The sequence below is a fragment of the Juglans microcarpa x Juglans regia genome, chromosome 7D (assembly GCF_004785595.1).
Source record: "Juglans microcarpa x Juglans regia isolate MS1-56 chromosome 7D, Jm3101_v1.0, whole genome shotgun sequence".
NCBI classification, from domain to species: domain Eukaryota; kingdom Viridiplantae; phylum Streptophyta; class Magnoliopsida; order Fagales; family Juglandaceae; genus Juglans; species Juglans microcarpa x Juglans regia.
This window is the reverse complement of record NC_054606.1, coordinates 8696307-8711085: the sequence shown is the minus strand read 5'-3', so window position 1 is coordinate 8711085 and position 14779 is coordinate 8696307. Positions and strand designations below refer to the sequence as shown.

At 34.5% G+C, this 14779-nt stretch overlaps 1 protein-coding gene, 1 long non-coding RNA gene and 1 pseudogene across 2 annotated transcripts; 2 read left to right on the top strand and 1 right to left on the bottom strand.

Annotated features, from left to right (window-relative positions):
• Nucleotides 1-554: 554 nt before the first annotated feature.
• On the top strand, nucleotides 555-1471 carry LOC121239365 (annotated as a pseudogene).
• Nucleotides 1472-2853: 1382 nt separating this feature from the next.
• Nucleotides 2854-4930, bottom strand: LOC121239368. Its single transcript, XR_005935293.1, has 2 exons — nucleotides 4060-4930; nucleotides 2854-3955 (listed from the first exon to the last, which is right to left on the bottom strand). It is a non-coding gene; the product is annotated as an uncharacterized LOC121239368 (long non-coding RNA).
• Nucleotides 4931-6034: 1104 nt separating this feature from the next.
• On the top strand, nucleotides 6035-6883 carry LOC121238100 (metallothionein-like protein type 2). The gene is made up of 3 exons (XM_041134955.1): nucleotides 6035-6176; nucleotides 6297-6374; nucleotides 6535-6883. Exons 1-3 carry the CDS (start codon nucleotides 6112-6114, stop codon nucleotides 6623-6625), a joined length of 234 nt encoding a protein of 77 aa, XP_040990889.1. The 5' UTR covers nucleotides 6035-6111; the 3' UTR covers nucleotides 6626-6883.
• Nucleotides 6884-14779: the final 7896 nt, after the last annotated feature.

The following is a 14779-nucleotide window of genomic DNA, read 5'->3' as shown; positions in this document are numbered from 1 at the left end:
AAAAAAAATCATGTCAGCGTTGGTACGCGATTTAATGTACCAAATGGCTTGTAACTAGCAAAACTCTATTCTATACTTAGGCCGGGTTGATTCTAACATATAGAGGCCAAAAGATTATGATTAGGGAGAAGGTGTAAGGATTTATCAATCAATATGAAAAAGCATATGGAAACCAACCATTCAATTTCCTTCAAAAAATATGTATTCATAAATACCTTTATAATCAGTGTCCACTTCCTTTATTAATTCTCCTTCTCTTCGAATTTTACAAGAAAATTACGAAGATATCGAGGAGGAAGATCCACAATATCTACAAGGAATTTGTGATCATCTGAACGGTGTAAAATTCCGTCCAGTGCTTCCTTCATGTTGCATTAGGACGTCGGGGAACTAAATTCCGTCCTCTTCTCTAAAAAAATTAAAAAAAAAAAAAAATATCTGAATGGTGTAAAATAAGTGAGTCCGTACGAAACTAGCCTACGATTCACCCACGTGTACGGTGGATACCGACCCCTCCAACCCTCACCTGCATTATAAATAGCAGCTCAGCTCTTCACCTCAAAACTCGTCCTAGAGTACTGTGAATTCAATTCCCAGTGAAATCTTTTTCCAAATCCTAAGTCCTCACTACTCTAAACTACGAAAATGTCTTGCTGCGGAGGAAACTGTGGTTGCGGCTCTGGCTGCAAGTGCGGGGCAGCTGCAATGGGTATGATCTCCTGAACTATATATACTAGCTAGTTAATTAATTTACTATGCATGCTCTTCATATGAAATATATATATATATATATATATATATATATATATATATATCATGTTGACAGAAGCCATTATATATAAATATATATATATATATATATATCAGTTCCTTTCTCATTTGTTGTGATTCTTTTAGCATGATATATATATCTATATAGGATTTTGATTAATTCTTTCGTTCTCCTTTCACGTTTCTTGAATAAAGTTTCTTGCTGCTCATCTACTTTTCCCTATGCTTTGCGCAGCTGCGGCATGTACCCTGACCTGGGTTACTCGGAGAAGACCACCACTGAGACCATCATTTCTGGGGTTGCACCAGTGAAGAAGATGTGCGTATATAGTATTCATGTTATAATATATATATATATATATATATATATATATATATATATATAATAAGATTTTAATTAATTACTTACTTGGTTACGTACTGCAGTTTCTATGAGGGGTCTGAGACGAGCTTTGGAGAAGAGAACGGCTGCAAGTGTGGATCAAACTGCACCTGCGACCCATGCAACTGCAAGTGATCATCATCATCAGAAAACCCGAGCAAAGTCTCAAACAAAGCATGCATTAATTAATTTGCGGGCTGTTGATAATTATAAATAAAAGAAGGAAAGAACGACCAATATGCATGGAATGTAAGGAAGTCGGGTCTATATATAATAATATCATTGTAATTAATAAAACAGCCACTTTATTTTGCTCGAGTTCAGTTGGTTTCCTACAAAATATGGAATATATATTGTTAAATTTTGCTTTGTTATGGATATTGGAGTTCAATATACGAAGAACTGTTGGGGAATCGACTGACGATATATTATAATAAAGGAAAACAAAAACCAAAAAAACAACCAAACAAAAACTAAGAAGACGAAGAAATGCTGAAACAGAGTCCGAGAGAGTGTCGTCACGCGTCGTGGGTAGGATCGATCCAAATTGAAACTAAACAATCTGATCCACCAATAGCCAAATAAAAGTGCATAAAAATGTAATAAAATTTTCGCAAACGCTCTGTTTGATTTGCAGAAAAAAATAGGAAAGAAAAGAAAAGAAAACTAATAGATTTTGAATCTTAAATCATTTTCACATTTGGATTTCAAAAGACAAACAATTCGACTCCCTATGCAATTATTTAGCTAGCTGACCGGTCGTTGTCATTCCTTGGCACCCATGCGTAAAATCTAAATTCATTTGCTCAAACTATTGCAAATTGGTGATAATTCAGTTCCAAAAATACGTTTAAGAAAACTAAGCCCTCATTTGTTTTCACAATTATTCTTATCTCATCTCATCAATCATTACAATTTTTTCTTAAATTTTAAAATAAAAATAATATTAAAACATATATTATAACAATATTTTATTTAATTTTCAACTTTTATCTCAACTCATTTTATTTTATCTGTAAAAACAAACGAGGTTGAAATAGGTAGAGCCACCTAGAAGTCTAAGATTTTGCAAGAAATTGGAATGCAAGTTCAGAACCGACACCTCTGCTCTTGAAAGTAGATGACCATACTTGGATCTGCACAAAATGCAAGTTCTTTAACCCAAAATAATTCAAGCTTCCGGGTCAATCTAGTTCAGATGAACACTTCCAGACAAAAAGAGAGAGGACGAAAGAGAAGCACGAAGTAAATGCAAACTCAAACTCCTATACACATAATAGAATTGCACCTGAATAATGCTTTTTTAAGATCTGAGAGGCATATTAAAGCCTCCAACCACAAGGACAGCACTGCACCGCGTCCCAGCCATAAGGACAACTCTGTCTCACATTCCTCTTCTGTGCAGTAGGATCTTAGCCACAATGATACGGAAAATACCACTGCACCTCACTCCACTAGTATGTTGCAGAAAATCAAGTCTGAATGCTCTACAAGAGGCTCTGCCAACAGTAGCCAGTGAAGCATTTCCACGCCTAGCATCTTCCAGAATATTCCTGTGTAATTCTTCTAGTGATGTGAATTGTTTTTGATCAATTTGTAAATGATCTCCTAGTGTATATAAAGGAGTTGAAATACATTGTAAAAGTGTGATAGAGAAATTGAAAACAGAGCCACAGAAATGAAGGCCTTTCACCTACACGTTTATGCAAACACTTAGTGTGCATAGCTTTAATTCTTCTTCTTCTTGCTTTATCAGGGTATCAAAGTAGCGAAAGGACTCATTGTCCCTCTTCCTACTTCAAATCACAAATATGGCCTCTCCCCAAAATTCAAATATCTCTTCTCCCTCTCACCCACCTACTCATTCCTCCTCCATTCTCAACTCATATATCCTCTCATTTTGTTACTATCAAACTTACCTTAGAAAGCTACTTACTTTGGAAGGCACAAATTGTGTCATTTCTCAAAAGGCATCAACTGTATGAATATGTTGATGGCTCATTCCCTGCACCCCCTCCCATTCTTGATAATCAACCAAATCTAGCATATACAAAATGGGTCTTACAAGACCAACTGATTATTTCGACTATTAATGCATCTCCTTCAGATTCAGTTCTTGCACAAGTTCTAACTTGTTCTACTTCTCAGGAGGTTTGGTCTACTCTACACACACTCTTTGTTGCACAATCCACAGCACATATCATGCACACCAAATACCAGCTTGCCACTCTCAAGAATGGTTCTTTCTCAATCACAGGGTACTTTAACAAAGTTACCTCTCTTGCATCTTCCCTTGGGGCTCCTGGTCAACCTCTCTCTCCATCCAAATTCACCATCTACCTTCTTGCTGGCCTTGGTTCTGATTATGAATCACTGGTTACATCAGTTACCACTAGACTCGATACTCTTTCCACCCCACAGATTTACAGTTATTTGTTGAATCATGAATCTTGTTTATTACATCAAACTAAAACATTGCTTTCAGAAACCTCTCTTGCAGCAAATGCAACTTCAACTCGCCAAATGTCTTCCCCTCAAACCATGGTAGAGGTTCCTTTTCAAGAGGGCGACGTGGTCGTGGCCCTAGTAGAAGAGGTTCTCAACTCCCTTTTAGTCAAGCTGCACCAAGATCCTTCTACCAAGTATGCCAGAAACCTGGTCATACTGTGTTAACTTGCTACCACATATTTGATTAAGCTTATCAAGCCCCACCACCATCCTTTTTTGCAGCCAAATACACAGCCTTACCTCACCAATCACCTCAAATTTCTCCCTCGACACCACCATCCCATATTTGATTTCCTGACACTGCAGCCACCAACCATCTCAAGTAAAGATCAAATAGTTGATATCTTTACTAAGTCGTTGTCTACTGCTCGATACAATCTACTACAATCCAACCTCACCATTTCATTGGTGCCCCTTGGATCGATGGGGCTATTAAGGCCTCCAACCACATGGATAGCACTACACCACGTCCCAGCCACAAGGACAACTCTGTCCCACGTTCCTCATCTGTGCTGCTGGACCTTAGCCACAATGATACGGCAAATACCACTACACCTCACTCCACTAGTGTGCTGTAGAAAATCAAGTCCGAATGCTCTTCAAGAGGCTCTGCCAACAATAGCCAATGAAGCATTTCCACGCTTAGCATCTTCCAGGATATTCTTGTGTAATTCTTCTAGTGATGTGAATTGTTTTTTATCAATCTATAAATGATCTCCTAGTGAATATAAAGGAGCTGAAATACATTGCAAAAGTGTGATAGAGAAATTGAAAACAGAGCCCAAAAACAAAGGCCTTTCACCTACACGTTTATGCAAACACTTAGTATGAACAACTTTTATTCTTCTTCTTCTTGCTTTATCAAGGCAAGAAGCTAAAACCAAAACATAGAAGCATTGCGCTAGGGTTTTGAAGAAATGGTGTCGCTTCCATTTAATGCCACGTGGGATGCAGTTACGCCGCAGTTCCCCATGCGGTTGCCTCCAGCATTTTTCTTTTAGTTTATAATCTGATCATTTTGACTGTGGCGAAGTCAACGATCGACCAACAGTTACATGTTGGTTAACGCAACCTTATATAGGAAAGCAGCTCCAGAAACATCACAGAAAACTAAAGAGAACCTATTCATGTTAAAAGGGAAACCATTCAAATGATTAAACTTACTGATAAAGGTCAGTTTAACAGAACAAGAATCTCTACTCTAGGCTCACCTCGCCAAGCGTTTAATCAAGCATTTATTACACCTGTTAATTATTCTTTTTTATTTGTTTTATTCAAATTTTATTGGCAGTGAAAATGAAGTAATTCTTTTTACTTTCTGGCAAAGATATATGCCATTCTTATATTTGTCAGAGTAAGGATACATAGAATACCTTACTACTATTTATTGTTTTATTATTATTATTTACCTATTTTTCATTATTATTCAATATTCTATCATTAATTTTTCACTACTATTCACAGAATACCTAAGAATACCTCATTATCCAAATAATTTTTTACCTTAGAAGTGGTTCACTAATCACTACATAGCAATGATTAGATAGTTAAGGCCCGGTTTGAATATAAGAAGTGCTTCATCTCATCTTATTATTATAATTTTTTTAAATTTTCACACAAAATATAATAAATAATTTAACATTTTCAAATATCAAAACAATAATAATATTAAAAAATAATATTCTAACAATATTTTATTCAACTTTCATTTCAGTTCATCTCATCTCAACTCACTAGCCAAACGACATCTAAATGTAATATAATATTAGTATAACAGATTATCGAATAGTTCGGTTTGGATAGTAAGTTGAGATAAGATGAATTGAAATGAAAGTTAGAATAAAATATTATTAGAATATTATTTTTTAATATTATTATTGTTTTGATAATTGAAAATGTTGAATTATTTATTATATTTTGTGTAGAAATTTGAAAAAATTATAATGATGAGATAAGTTGAGATAAAATGAAAAAAATTTTATATCCAAATTAGGTAAGAAATATACATTAGTAGATTGGATTCAAGATGTATATTCTTAGGACTCGTTTGGATTTTAAGAATATCTTAAAATATTTATAAATAATAATAAAATAGTTTAAAAATATTTAAAAATAATTATGTTCGTATTTATTTATCCAACTTTAAATAATATTGGCCTTGACGAGCCTAGAGAAAATTATTCACATTGATTTGGATTGAATGGTAGGAGTGATTTTGATTTGGATTGAATGGTAGGAGTGCAAGGTTACGTAGCTCTGACGACGTATATCAATTATTGTTACAGAAGTCATAGACGCAATTTCAATAGGATTAACCCACGTGTACGGTGGATGCCTACCTATAGTCTATTTATAGCAGCTGAGGTCCCTATTTCCAAAGTCTGTCTTAGAATTTCTGATTCCAATAATATTCCTTCTTTACAGAATTAGGTACTGAGCTGAAGAAAATCATGTCTTCCAGCGGAGGAAGCTGCAGTTGTGGCTCCAGTTGCAAGTGCGGCAGTGGCTGCAATTGGTATTATACTCTTAATTGCCATCTATGATCTGATTCCTATATAAGCATTGCAAACCCTTGTGGAAGGAATAGTACTTCATCATCTTTCACGCTTAATTCTTTTCTCCATGTTTTTTGCAGCTCCAGCATGTATCCTGACCTGGGTTTCTCAGAGAAGACCAGCACCAAGACCATCATCGCTGGGTTGCACCAGCCATGAAGATGTACGTGATCTGTATTCTGATTTCTGTCTTCATCATGTTCTTTATTATATAATTATATATAGGGTCAGATATATATATATATATATAAATGATGCGACTGATGAAATAGGATTGATTTGAATTAAAAACCCTAAATTTACAATGTAATTTTGCAGCTACAACGAGGAGTCTGAGATGAGCTTTGTAGCTGAGAATGGCTGCAAGTGTGGATCAAACTGCACCTGCGACCCATGCAACTGCAAATGAGCAAAAAGCCTCCGACAAATTAATAGCCCAAATAAATCAAGCATCGGTTTGCTGTTGGTTTTTATCAGTAAAAAAAGGGTTGAATCTGATCTGCTTGTGTAGTACTCCTTATGTATGCTTAAGTTGTAAAATTAATAAGATCGCCATGGGTTTTGCAACTCCATTGCTTTGGATTGCAGAATATTGTTTAATTCATGGCTACTTTGGTGTGTGAGAGTTATAGAAATCTTATGTGCAACTGCTGCTTTTATTCATGTACTACTGGGTGTTTGGAGTTTACAAATTTCCTGTATGGAACTGCAATTAAAAGGAGAAGCTATTTATCATTTTCCTACGTACTACTTTAAATCATGATCTTTTCATATTTCACAAATGATTAATTTCAAGAGGCGTGCTTTGCATAATCCTGAGATAATATTATCATATTAAATCACGTCTTATTATAATTTATTTTAATGACATATTGTGACGGAAACATTTCTGTTTTATATATTCGTGCCGTGATATTCAAACTTGGTATCAATTATATATGCAATTCAATGTTGGACACGTGTTTATGAGTTTTGACGTAGAACTTCTTTAACCCAAAATATATATGTATATATATTTATATATTTATATATATAATGACAGTCTACCAACTCGTATACGATTTCTTCACAACTTAACTAATAAAAAATAAAAAGGACAAAACAGTATTATAAAAAATTATTTTATAATTTTGAAATGTAATTTTTATTTGTGAGTAGTATACTGATAAATAAGTTGGAATGCTATCATTGTCAAAAAAAAAAAAAAATTTGGGGGCTCGTTGAATGACGTGTGCCAGGGGCAATGTCCTGCCTAAAATTCTTGAAAATACTCTTTCTTCTAGGGGTGAATAGCAGGGCCCTGCCCCACTTCCGTCCGCCTTCGTATAGGGGGCGGCTTACCCCCTTTGGTACCTAAGGCTAGGACGGGGCAGGATAGGGGTTACCCCCACCTCGCAAATCCCCCACCCTGCCTTGCCCTATATGATATATATAAATATATATTTAAGTATTTAAGTATTTCTGTATTAAAAAAAAAAAAAAAAACAGGCGTGAGTTTTTTTACTTAATAACATATGACAAAACGGCGTTATTTCATTATTTGTTAAGATTCCCCCTGTGTGAGCCTCTCTCTCTCTCTCTCTGATTCTTGAATCTCCATCGCCGTCGAAAAGCAAGCAAACTACACCGTGGCCGTTGTCGTAGCCTTCCCTCTTCATCTCCATCGTCGAAGGTAAGAAACAACGTTAAAATTTTAATTTTTGTGATTAATGGAATAGAGATTGGGGAAAGATGGGGTTGTTAAAGTTTTATTTTTTGTGATTTATGGAATGGAGCTTAGAGTAAGGATGAGGTTTAATCTGATATAGAGGATGAGATTTTGTGAATTGTGTGCTATGGAGACTTGATTATGCATGTGGTTTGAATCGTTGATGATTGATGAACGATGTGTGACTGTGTGTGAATCTGTCCGTGTGTTTTTTATTCTTTTGGGTTTGTATTATGTAATGTGTTTTGAATTTTGATGATTGAATACATGACAGTGAATTATTGATAGTGAATTTGTGACTAATTAATTTGGATTGGAATCCTAAATTAATTTAGGGTTTCGAAATACTCTAAATTAATGTAAAGATTGAAACCTCTAATTTCGAAATACCCTACTTGATATCCATTGCATTCACAACTCTAAATTTCATTTTTTTTTTTTTTTTAATGTTTGAACTGGTTTTTTTTTTTTAATTTTTTATCACAAAGCTGATATATATATGGCTCAAAATTTCAACTTAGAACAGAGGATCAATATCATGAAATAAGTGACTTTTTGTTTTAAGACAAATTTTTCGATATCATTTCCTCAATTTTCATAATCATTTCCCCCATCTTCTAACTTTCAATATATATGTTAATGCTTGGATGTTGATTGTTTGGATATTAATTTTCATAATTAATGTTTGGATGTTAATTGTTTGGCATGTTGCTATGTTTGCTATAATTTCAGATTTCTTGTTTGCTTGAGTTTATAGATATGCTGGCAGATTCTAGTATGAACTCCCCTTTCTAGGCCCAGGATACCCCTACCCCTACACATACTCCTACTCTTACCCCTGGCCCAACACCTACCCTTATGGCACCTTGCCCTGCCCCCAAGCCCAGAATGAAACCTGCTTCCATAGTTTGGGCTCATTTCACCAAATTAGAGGGTGATGACCCCAATAACCCCCAAATCAAGTGTAACCACTTTGAAAAAAATTTATGGATGTCACTATAAGAAACATGGCACCTCACAATTAAATATGCACTTAGAAGAACAATGCAAAAAAAGTCCATTATTAGGATCATTACAAGAGAAGAGTCAATCTAGACTAGAGTTTCAAAATATGGCGGATGAGACGAGCGGGGGGTGCAACTTTGAAGGGTATACTAAGTATGATTTCAATGAGTGTAGAAGACACCTAACTCATATGGTCATCATGAACAAGCTACATTTTCTAGTTGTTGATGAGAAAGGGTTCCAAACGTATTCTTGCTACTGGAAACCAAGGTTTAATATTCATTCTCACCACATGGTGGTAAAGGATGTAAAAAATTATTTTTGGTCTGAAAAAAGAGAAGTTGAGGGGTCAATTGGCGGGTCAATTTGTTTGCCTCACCACTGAGTCTAAAATTTTAATTATATATCTTTGACTATACATTTTGTTGATTGTGATTAGATATTACATAAGAATATTATAAATTTTTGTCAAATCATCGATCACAAGAGTGAGACAATTGGAAAAGTCTTTGAGGCCACAGTAAATGAGTGGGGGTTGACTTGAGTTGTTATAGTCACAGTTGATAATGTCTCGTCTAACGATGTCGTGTTAGGACATCTAAAGACCTATCTTAGATAGGCAAATAAGACAATCATGGGTAGTGAGTGGCGCATATATGTGAGATGTGCAACACATATTATAAATCTTATTGTCACTGATGGTTTGAGAGATCTTCATAACTCGATTGCTCAAGTCAATACTGCTGTGAGATGGGTGAGATCTTCTCCTTCGAGATTGGAGAAATTCAAGGTTGTGAGGTCTGCGGACCTAACATAGAAAAATGGTCTTTGTACTGATATGCCTACACGATGAAACTTAACATTTTTTATGTTGAAGGCAGCCCAAGAATATAAGTTGGGCATTTGCATTATTGAGTGACGAAGACATGCAATATGTTAAATATTTTAATGATCACGGGGGATTGAAAAACTCGTAGATGATGATTGGAAAATTGTATCTATTTTTGTAGATTTTTTTAGGCTTTTTACGAGGTCACCACCACGCTATCTGAAACTTTGTACTCTACATTCCATCAGTAAATAAGTAGGGTAAAAGAATAATTATATGACATAGTCACGAGTGGTCACATTAGGTTGCGAGAAATGACATTGATTATGAGGACAAAGCACGACAAGTATTGGAAAGATTTTAGTAGGGCTAATATTTTGTTATATGTAACTGCCGTCTTTAACCTTCGATTTAAGGTGGAAGGTATGGTATTTGGATTGGGCATTACGTACGGGCAAGCATGGGCGGAGGTTATTGCAACGAGGGTTCGGGAAACCCTTAGTAGATTATTTGATGAGTTTACTGTCATGCGGAGTGGTAATATTGCGGCACCTACACCTATCCCCCACAAGTTCCAGAAGTCGAGATTGGAAAAAGACTTAGATTGGACTAGGGTGAGAGGTTGGAGTAGACCCCCTTCATCCAAAGTTCTATAGAGGCTCAGTCAGAAATAGACAAATACTTAGCAACAAAGCTTCTACCATTTTTACGAGACTTCGATATATTAAGTTGGTGGAAGATGAATGCCGTGAAGTATCACATCCTTGGAGAGATAACCTACAGTATTTTGACCATCATTGTTAGCACCGTAGCCCCAGAGTCGGCCTTTAGCACTGGAGGGCGTATATTGGATTCATTTTCGAGTTCATTAGCTCTTACCACTATTGATAGTTTGATTTGCATGCAGAATTGGATCAATAGAACTTCAATTCATATTCCGGATGTTCTTGAGTATGAGGAGGCCTACGTCGAGGAGAACGGTGGTGATTAGCTTGGATCTGATAATCGTGGGACTTGAATTTCATTTTCTAATTTCTTATTTTAATTTATTTATTTTCATTTAATCGGTATTCATTAATTTCGTTTCAAATTTAATTGTTATAATCATACATGAGACGACGCCTACAGCTACTTCCGATGCAGTATGATTGAGTGTATTGTAGGGGTGGACAACGGGGTCTTGCCTCACTGCCCTGTCCCCCGATCGCTCCACCCCCGTGAGGCGGGGCGAATTGCCCCGACCGCTGCTGCAGGGTGCAGGGGGACCCCACTCACATATGGGGCTTCAAGCAGAGGCGGGGGCGGGATGGGGTGGAACCCGGCCCCATATATACCCGGCCCCGCACTGTTTGTAGTATATATATATATATATATTATATATATTATATATAATACATATTATATAAAAAGAAATACCCAGGCACAAAACGACGTCGTTTTGTGCCTGGGTATTTTTTTTAATACCCCTGCCCATAATTGAAGAGCCCCCAGCCCCTGTTTCTCTTCTTCCTCGCGATTCCTCTTCTCCATTCTCTCTCTGCGATTCTCGCCTCTCGGTTCTCTCCAATTCGCCGTTTGCCTCACCAATCACCATCGTCATCTCGAGTCATCGTCGTCGTCGCAGATTTCCATCATCGTCTCAGCTTCAGCGCCGGGTGAATGTAAGTAGGGCTCAATGGCTCACTCACTCCTGAATCTCTTCGTCAATTATTAAATCGCCCCATATTTTTTATTATTATTTGTGGATGGAGATTGGAGGATGAGATTGTGAAATGTAGATGACTTGATTGTGCAATGTGCATGTGATTTTATGAATTTCTTGATTATGCTTGCTGTGAATTACTAAATTGTTATTTGTTATAGAAATTGGAGGGGCGGGGGGCAGACGGTTGGAGGTCCATCCCAACACCCCCATCAACAGACAAGGTACCCCACCGCGGCATGGACGGGGAGGAAACCTGGGGAAAAATCCCAAACCCCGCCCATGCGGGGCGGGGGGTGGGATAGGGGTGACCCCGTCCCATAGGGGGCGGGTAGCACTCCAAGTGTATTGGACCCACCATTGCCATGGTTTGCACAATTTTTTCCTTAATTATTTTTTGCATTTATAATTTTATATATTATTTTAGTATCTAATTATTTTGCTTGTATGTTTTTTAGTTTTTATATTCTCAATATACATATGCCGAATCCTAATAACCGATCTATGCTCATCTGTCTCATCTCCATCCCAAATTCCAATGGCCCAATCCTAATCTCATCTTTGTTAGTACTTTTAATATTTTGCATTTTAAATTTTTTTTTCATCTTTCTAACTTTATAATTCAAATTTATTTTGTTTTTAATTTATTAATATTTTAGGTTTTATAACTTATTAACTTTTATGATATTGATTTTCAGTCTTACAGTAGTCGACACAACTCAACACTCAGTGAAGTCACCGCCACGGCGCCACCCCAAATTAATCAAATTGAAATGTTATGATTTTGTTAATTTATAATTAATTGTAATGTTGTTACAATAGTTAATAGTACAATTTATAATATTTAATATTTTTAGATGAGTTGTAATATTGTAATAGTTTATTAGTTCTATTGATTTATATAATTGTAAATTGTAATAGCTTAGTGCCTTAGTGATGATTATTACTTAATTAGTTAATACTTAATAATATTAGTTGAAACTTAATATATAGTTAATAGTTTTATTTTATTTTTTGTTTTTATTTTTTAAATATATTTATTTCGTTAGTTAAATTTTGGGTCTAAAGTGGCCAAAAAACATATTCTGGGCCCTTTAGGGCCCAGATAATTGAACTGGGCTGAAGACCCAATAAGGGCGGGGGGGCGGATAGATGGAGGTCCACCCCCGCACCCCAGGCAGCGGATGGGTACTCTGCTCGTGTATGGATGGGGTCGGGGTAAGAGGAAAAATTTCCAACCCTCGCCCACACAGGGATAGGGGCGGGTAGCACCCCTAGATTACTCCTTTGAAAAATTCTGGAAATTACACATTCCTCAACGTCTCACAAAAATATTAGAAGTTCTTCATTCTCGATTAGAGGTTTAGTTGGTCTGGTCCAATTTGGTTTGGAGGGTCATAAATTGAAATTTTCGATCTATATTTTTATCGGATTATGTCAACTATTAGTCCAATCGATCCATTCGGTCTATGAAATTTTTTTTTCTCTTTTGTTTTTTGTGACATAAAAATTAATACAAAAAAATAATTAAATTAGTAAAATTAAAATTATGTGATCTCTTTAATATAGTTAATGAATATTAAATAATTTTATTATATATATGGTCACTAATGATCTCTTGAATGAAAATTACTTAATTATTTTATACAAGTACTATATAAAATAATATATTATATATAAATATTTAAATATATATATATATAAATACACACACATTCGGTCGGTCTCAATCCGATCCAATCGATTTTTTCAATCCGAACCGATAGTCTTACAGCTATGCTCTTGACCCTTCTAAAATCTTATTCCATCCCCTAACAAACTTAAAAGTAACTTCCGTAATCCATAAAAAATATAATAAACCCCGTAACGCACAAAAATTATAAAAGAAACCTATAATTTATATATCTCTACAACAGAAACAGTTTTATATATCTCTGCTTCTTCCGTTTCTATTAACTCTAATCCAATCCAAGAATAGAAAGGTATAAAAAAAATAAAAAATATTTAAAAAAATAAATTTATAAATTAACGTGACTTGACGTAATACGTCGTATTATAAAATTATTTTTATTATAAATTAAATTTAACATATTATATAACAAACTATGGAGACACAATATATGAGAGTGGAAAATAACATATATATATATATATATGTATATGGAAAATGGTCGCGAGTGCACTACGAAGAATACAATTCGAAATCCGTCTCGTGAATCCGTGATCGGTACCAAAAAATTTGGTCACTCTTCATGCTCTTTTTCTCATTCATGTATCTTTCACAGCTCAAATGAAAGCAGAGCATGAAAAACTCAAATATCTTCACAGTTTAACTTGTAACAGTCTCTTTGTATCAATTTTTGAAAAAAAAAAAAAATTAAATTCCCCCATGTCCCAATTTTGAGATCTATTCAAGGGTTAACATCAAGTTTGGATAGTGAGATGAAAATTTTTAGTTTTAGATGAAAGTTTAAAATACTATTTTTTTAATATTATTACTATTTTAGAATTTGAAAAAATTGAATTGTTTATTATATTTTATGTGAGAATTTAAAAAAAATTATAATGATAAGATAAGATAAATTGAGAATTTTGTACCTCGCCTGAAATACTATATTTCAATTGTCATTTCTCTTAAACATTTGGAGTATATGTTTTGTTAACGATATTAACTTGTCCGTCACATAGTTTATTAATTCAAGGTACTCATAAGTCGTTACAGTTTGTGTATCATTAATCTGACAGACATTGTTATGCCGGATGAGTATCATATCAATCATACAAAAGATGTTTAGTTTGATTGCTAATTAGAAAACAAATTCGCATTCATTGTGTTACAACAAATTAGAGTTTTTTCTTTTAATATACCTAATTAGAAGGATTTTTTCTAGATAGAGTATTAAAGCGTGCAAATTTTACGTAATCTTTTTTAAAAGAAAGTAAAATTTATTATTAAAAAATAATTTTTTTTATATAAATCTTAAATTTAATCATTTTTGTAAAAAAAAAATGCAGAACTTATACATTCTAAATATGTAAATATCAGAAATCAAAATGGTTATCGAAATATGAAAGATAAATAATAAAGTCTCGTTTATTTTTTAGATGAGATGAAATGATATAAGTTGAAATTAAAGTTAAAAAATTGAATAAAATATTATTAGAATATATTTTTTAATATTATTTTTGTTTTAAATTTTAAAAAAATTAAATTATTTATTTTATTTTTTATTAAAAATTAAAAAAATATAATAATTAAATAAAATGAGTTTTTGAAAACAAACAAAGCCTTAAGTGTTAGATTCGCGTCAGAGCAACG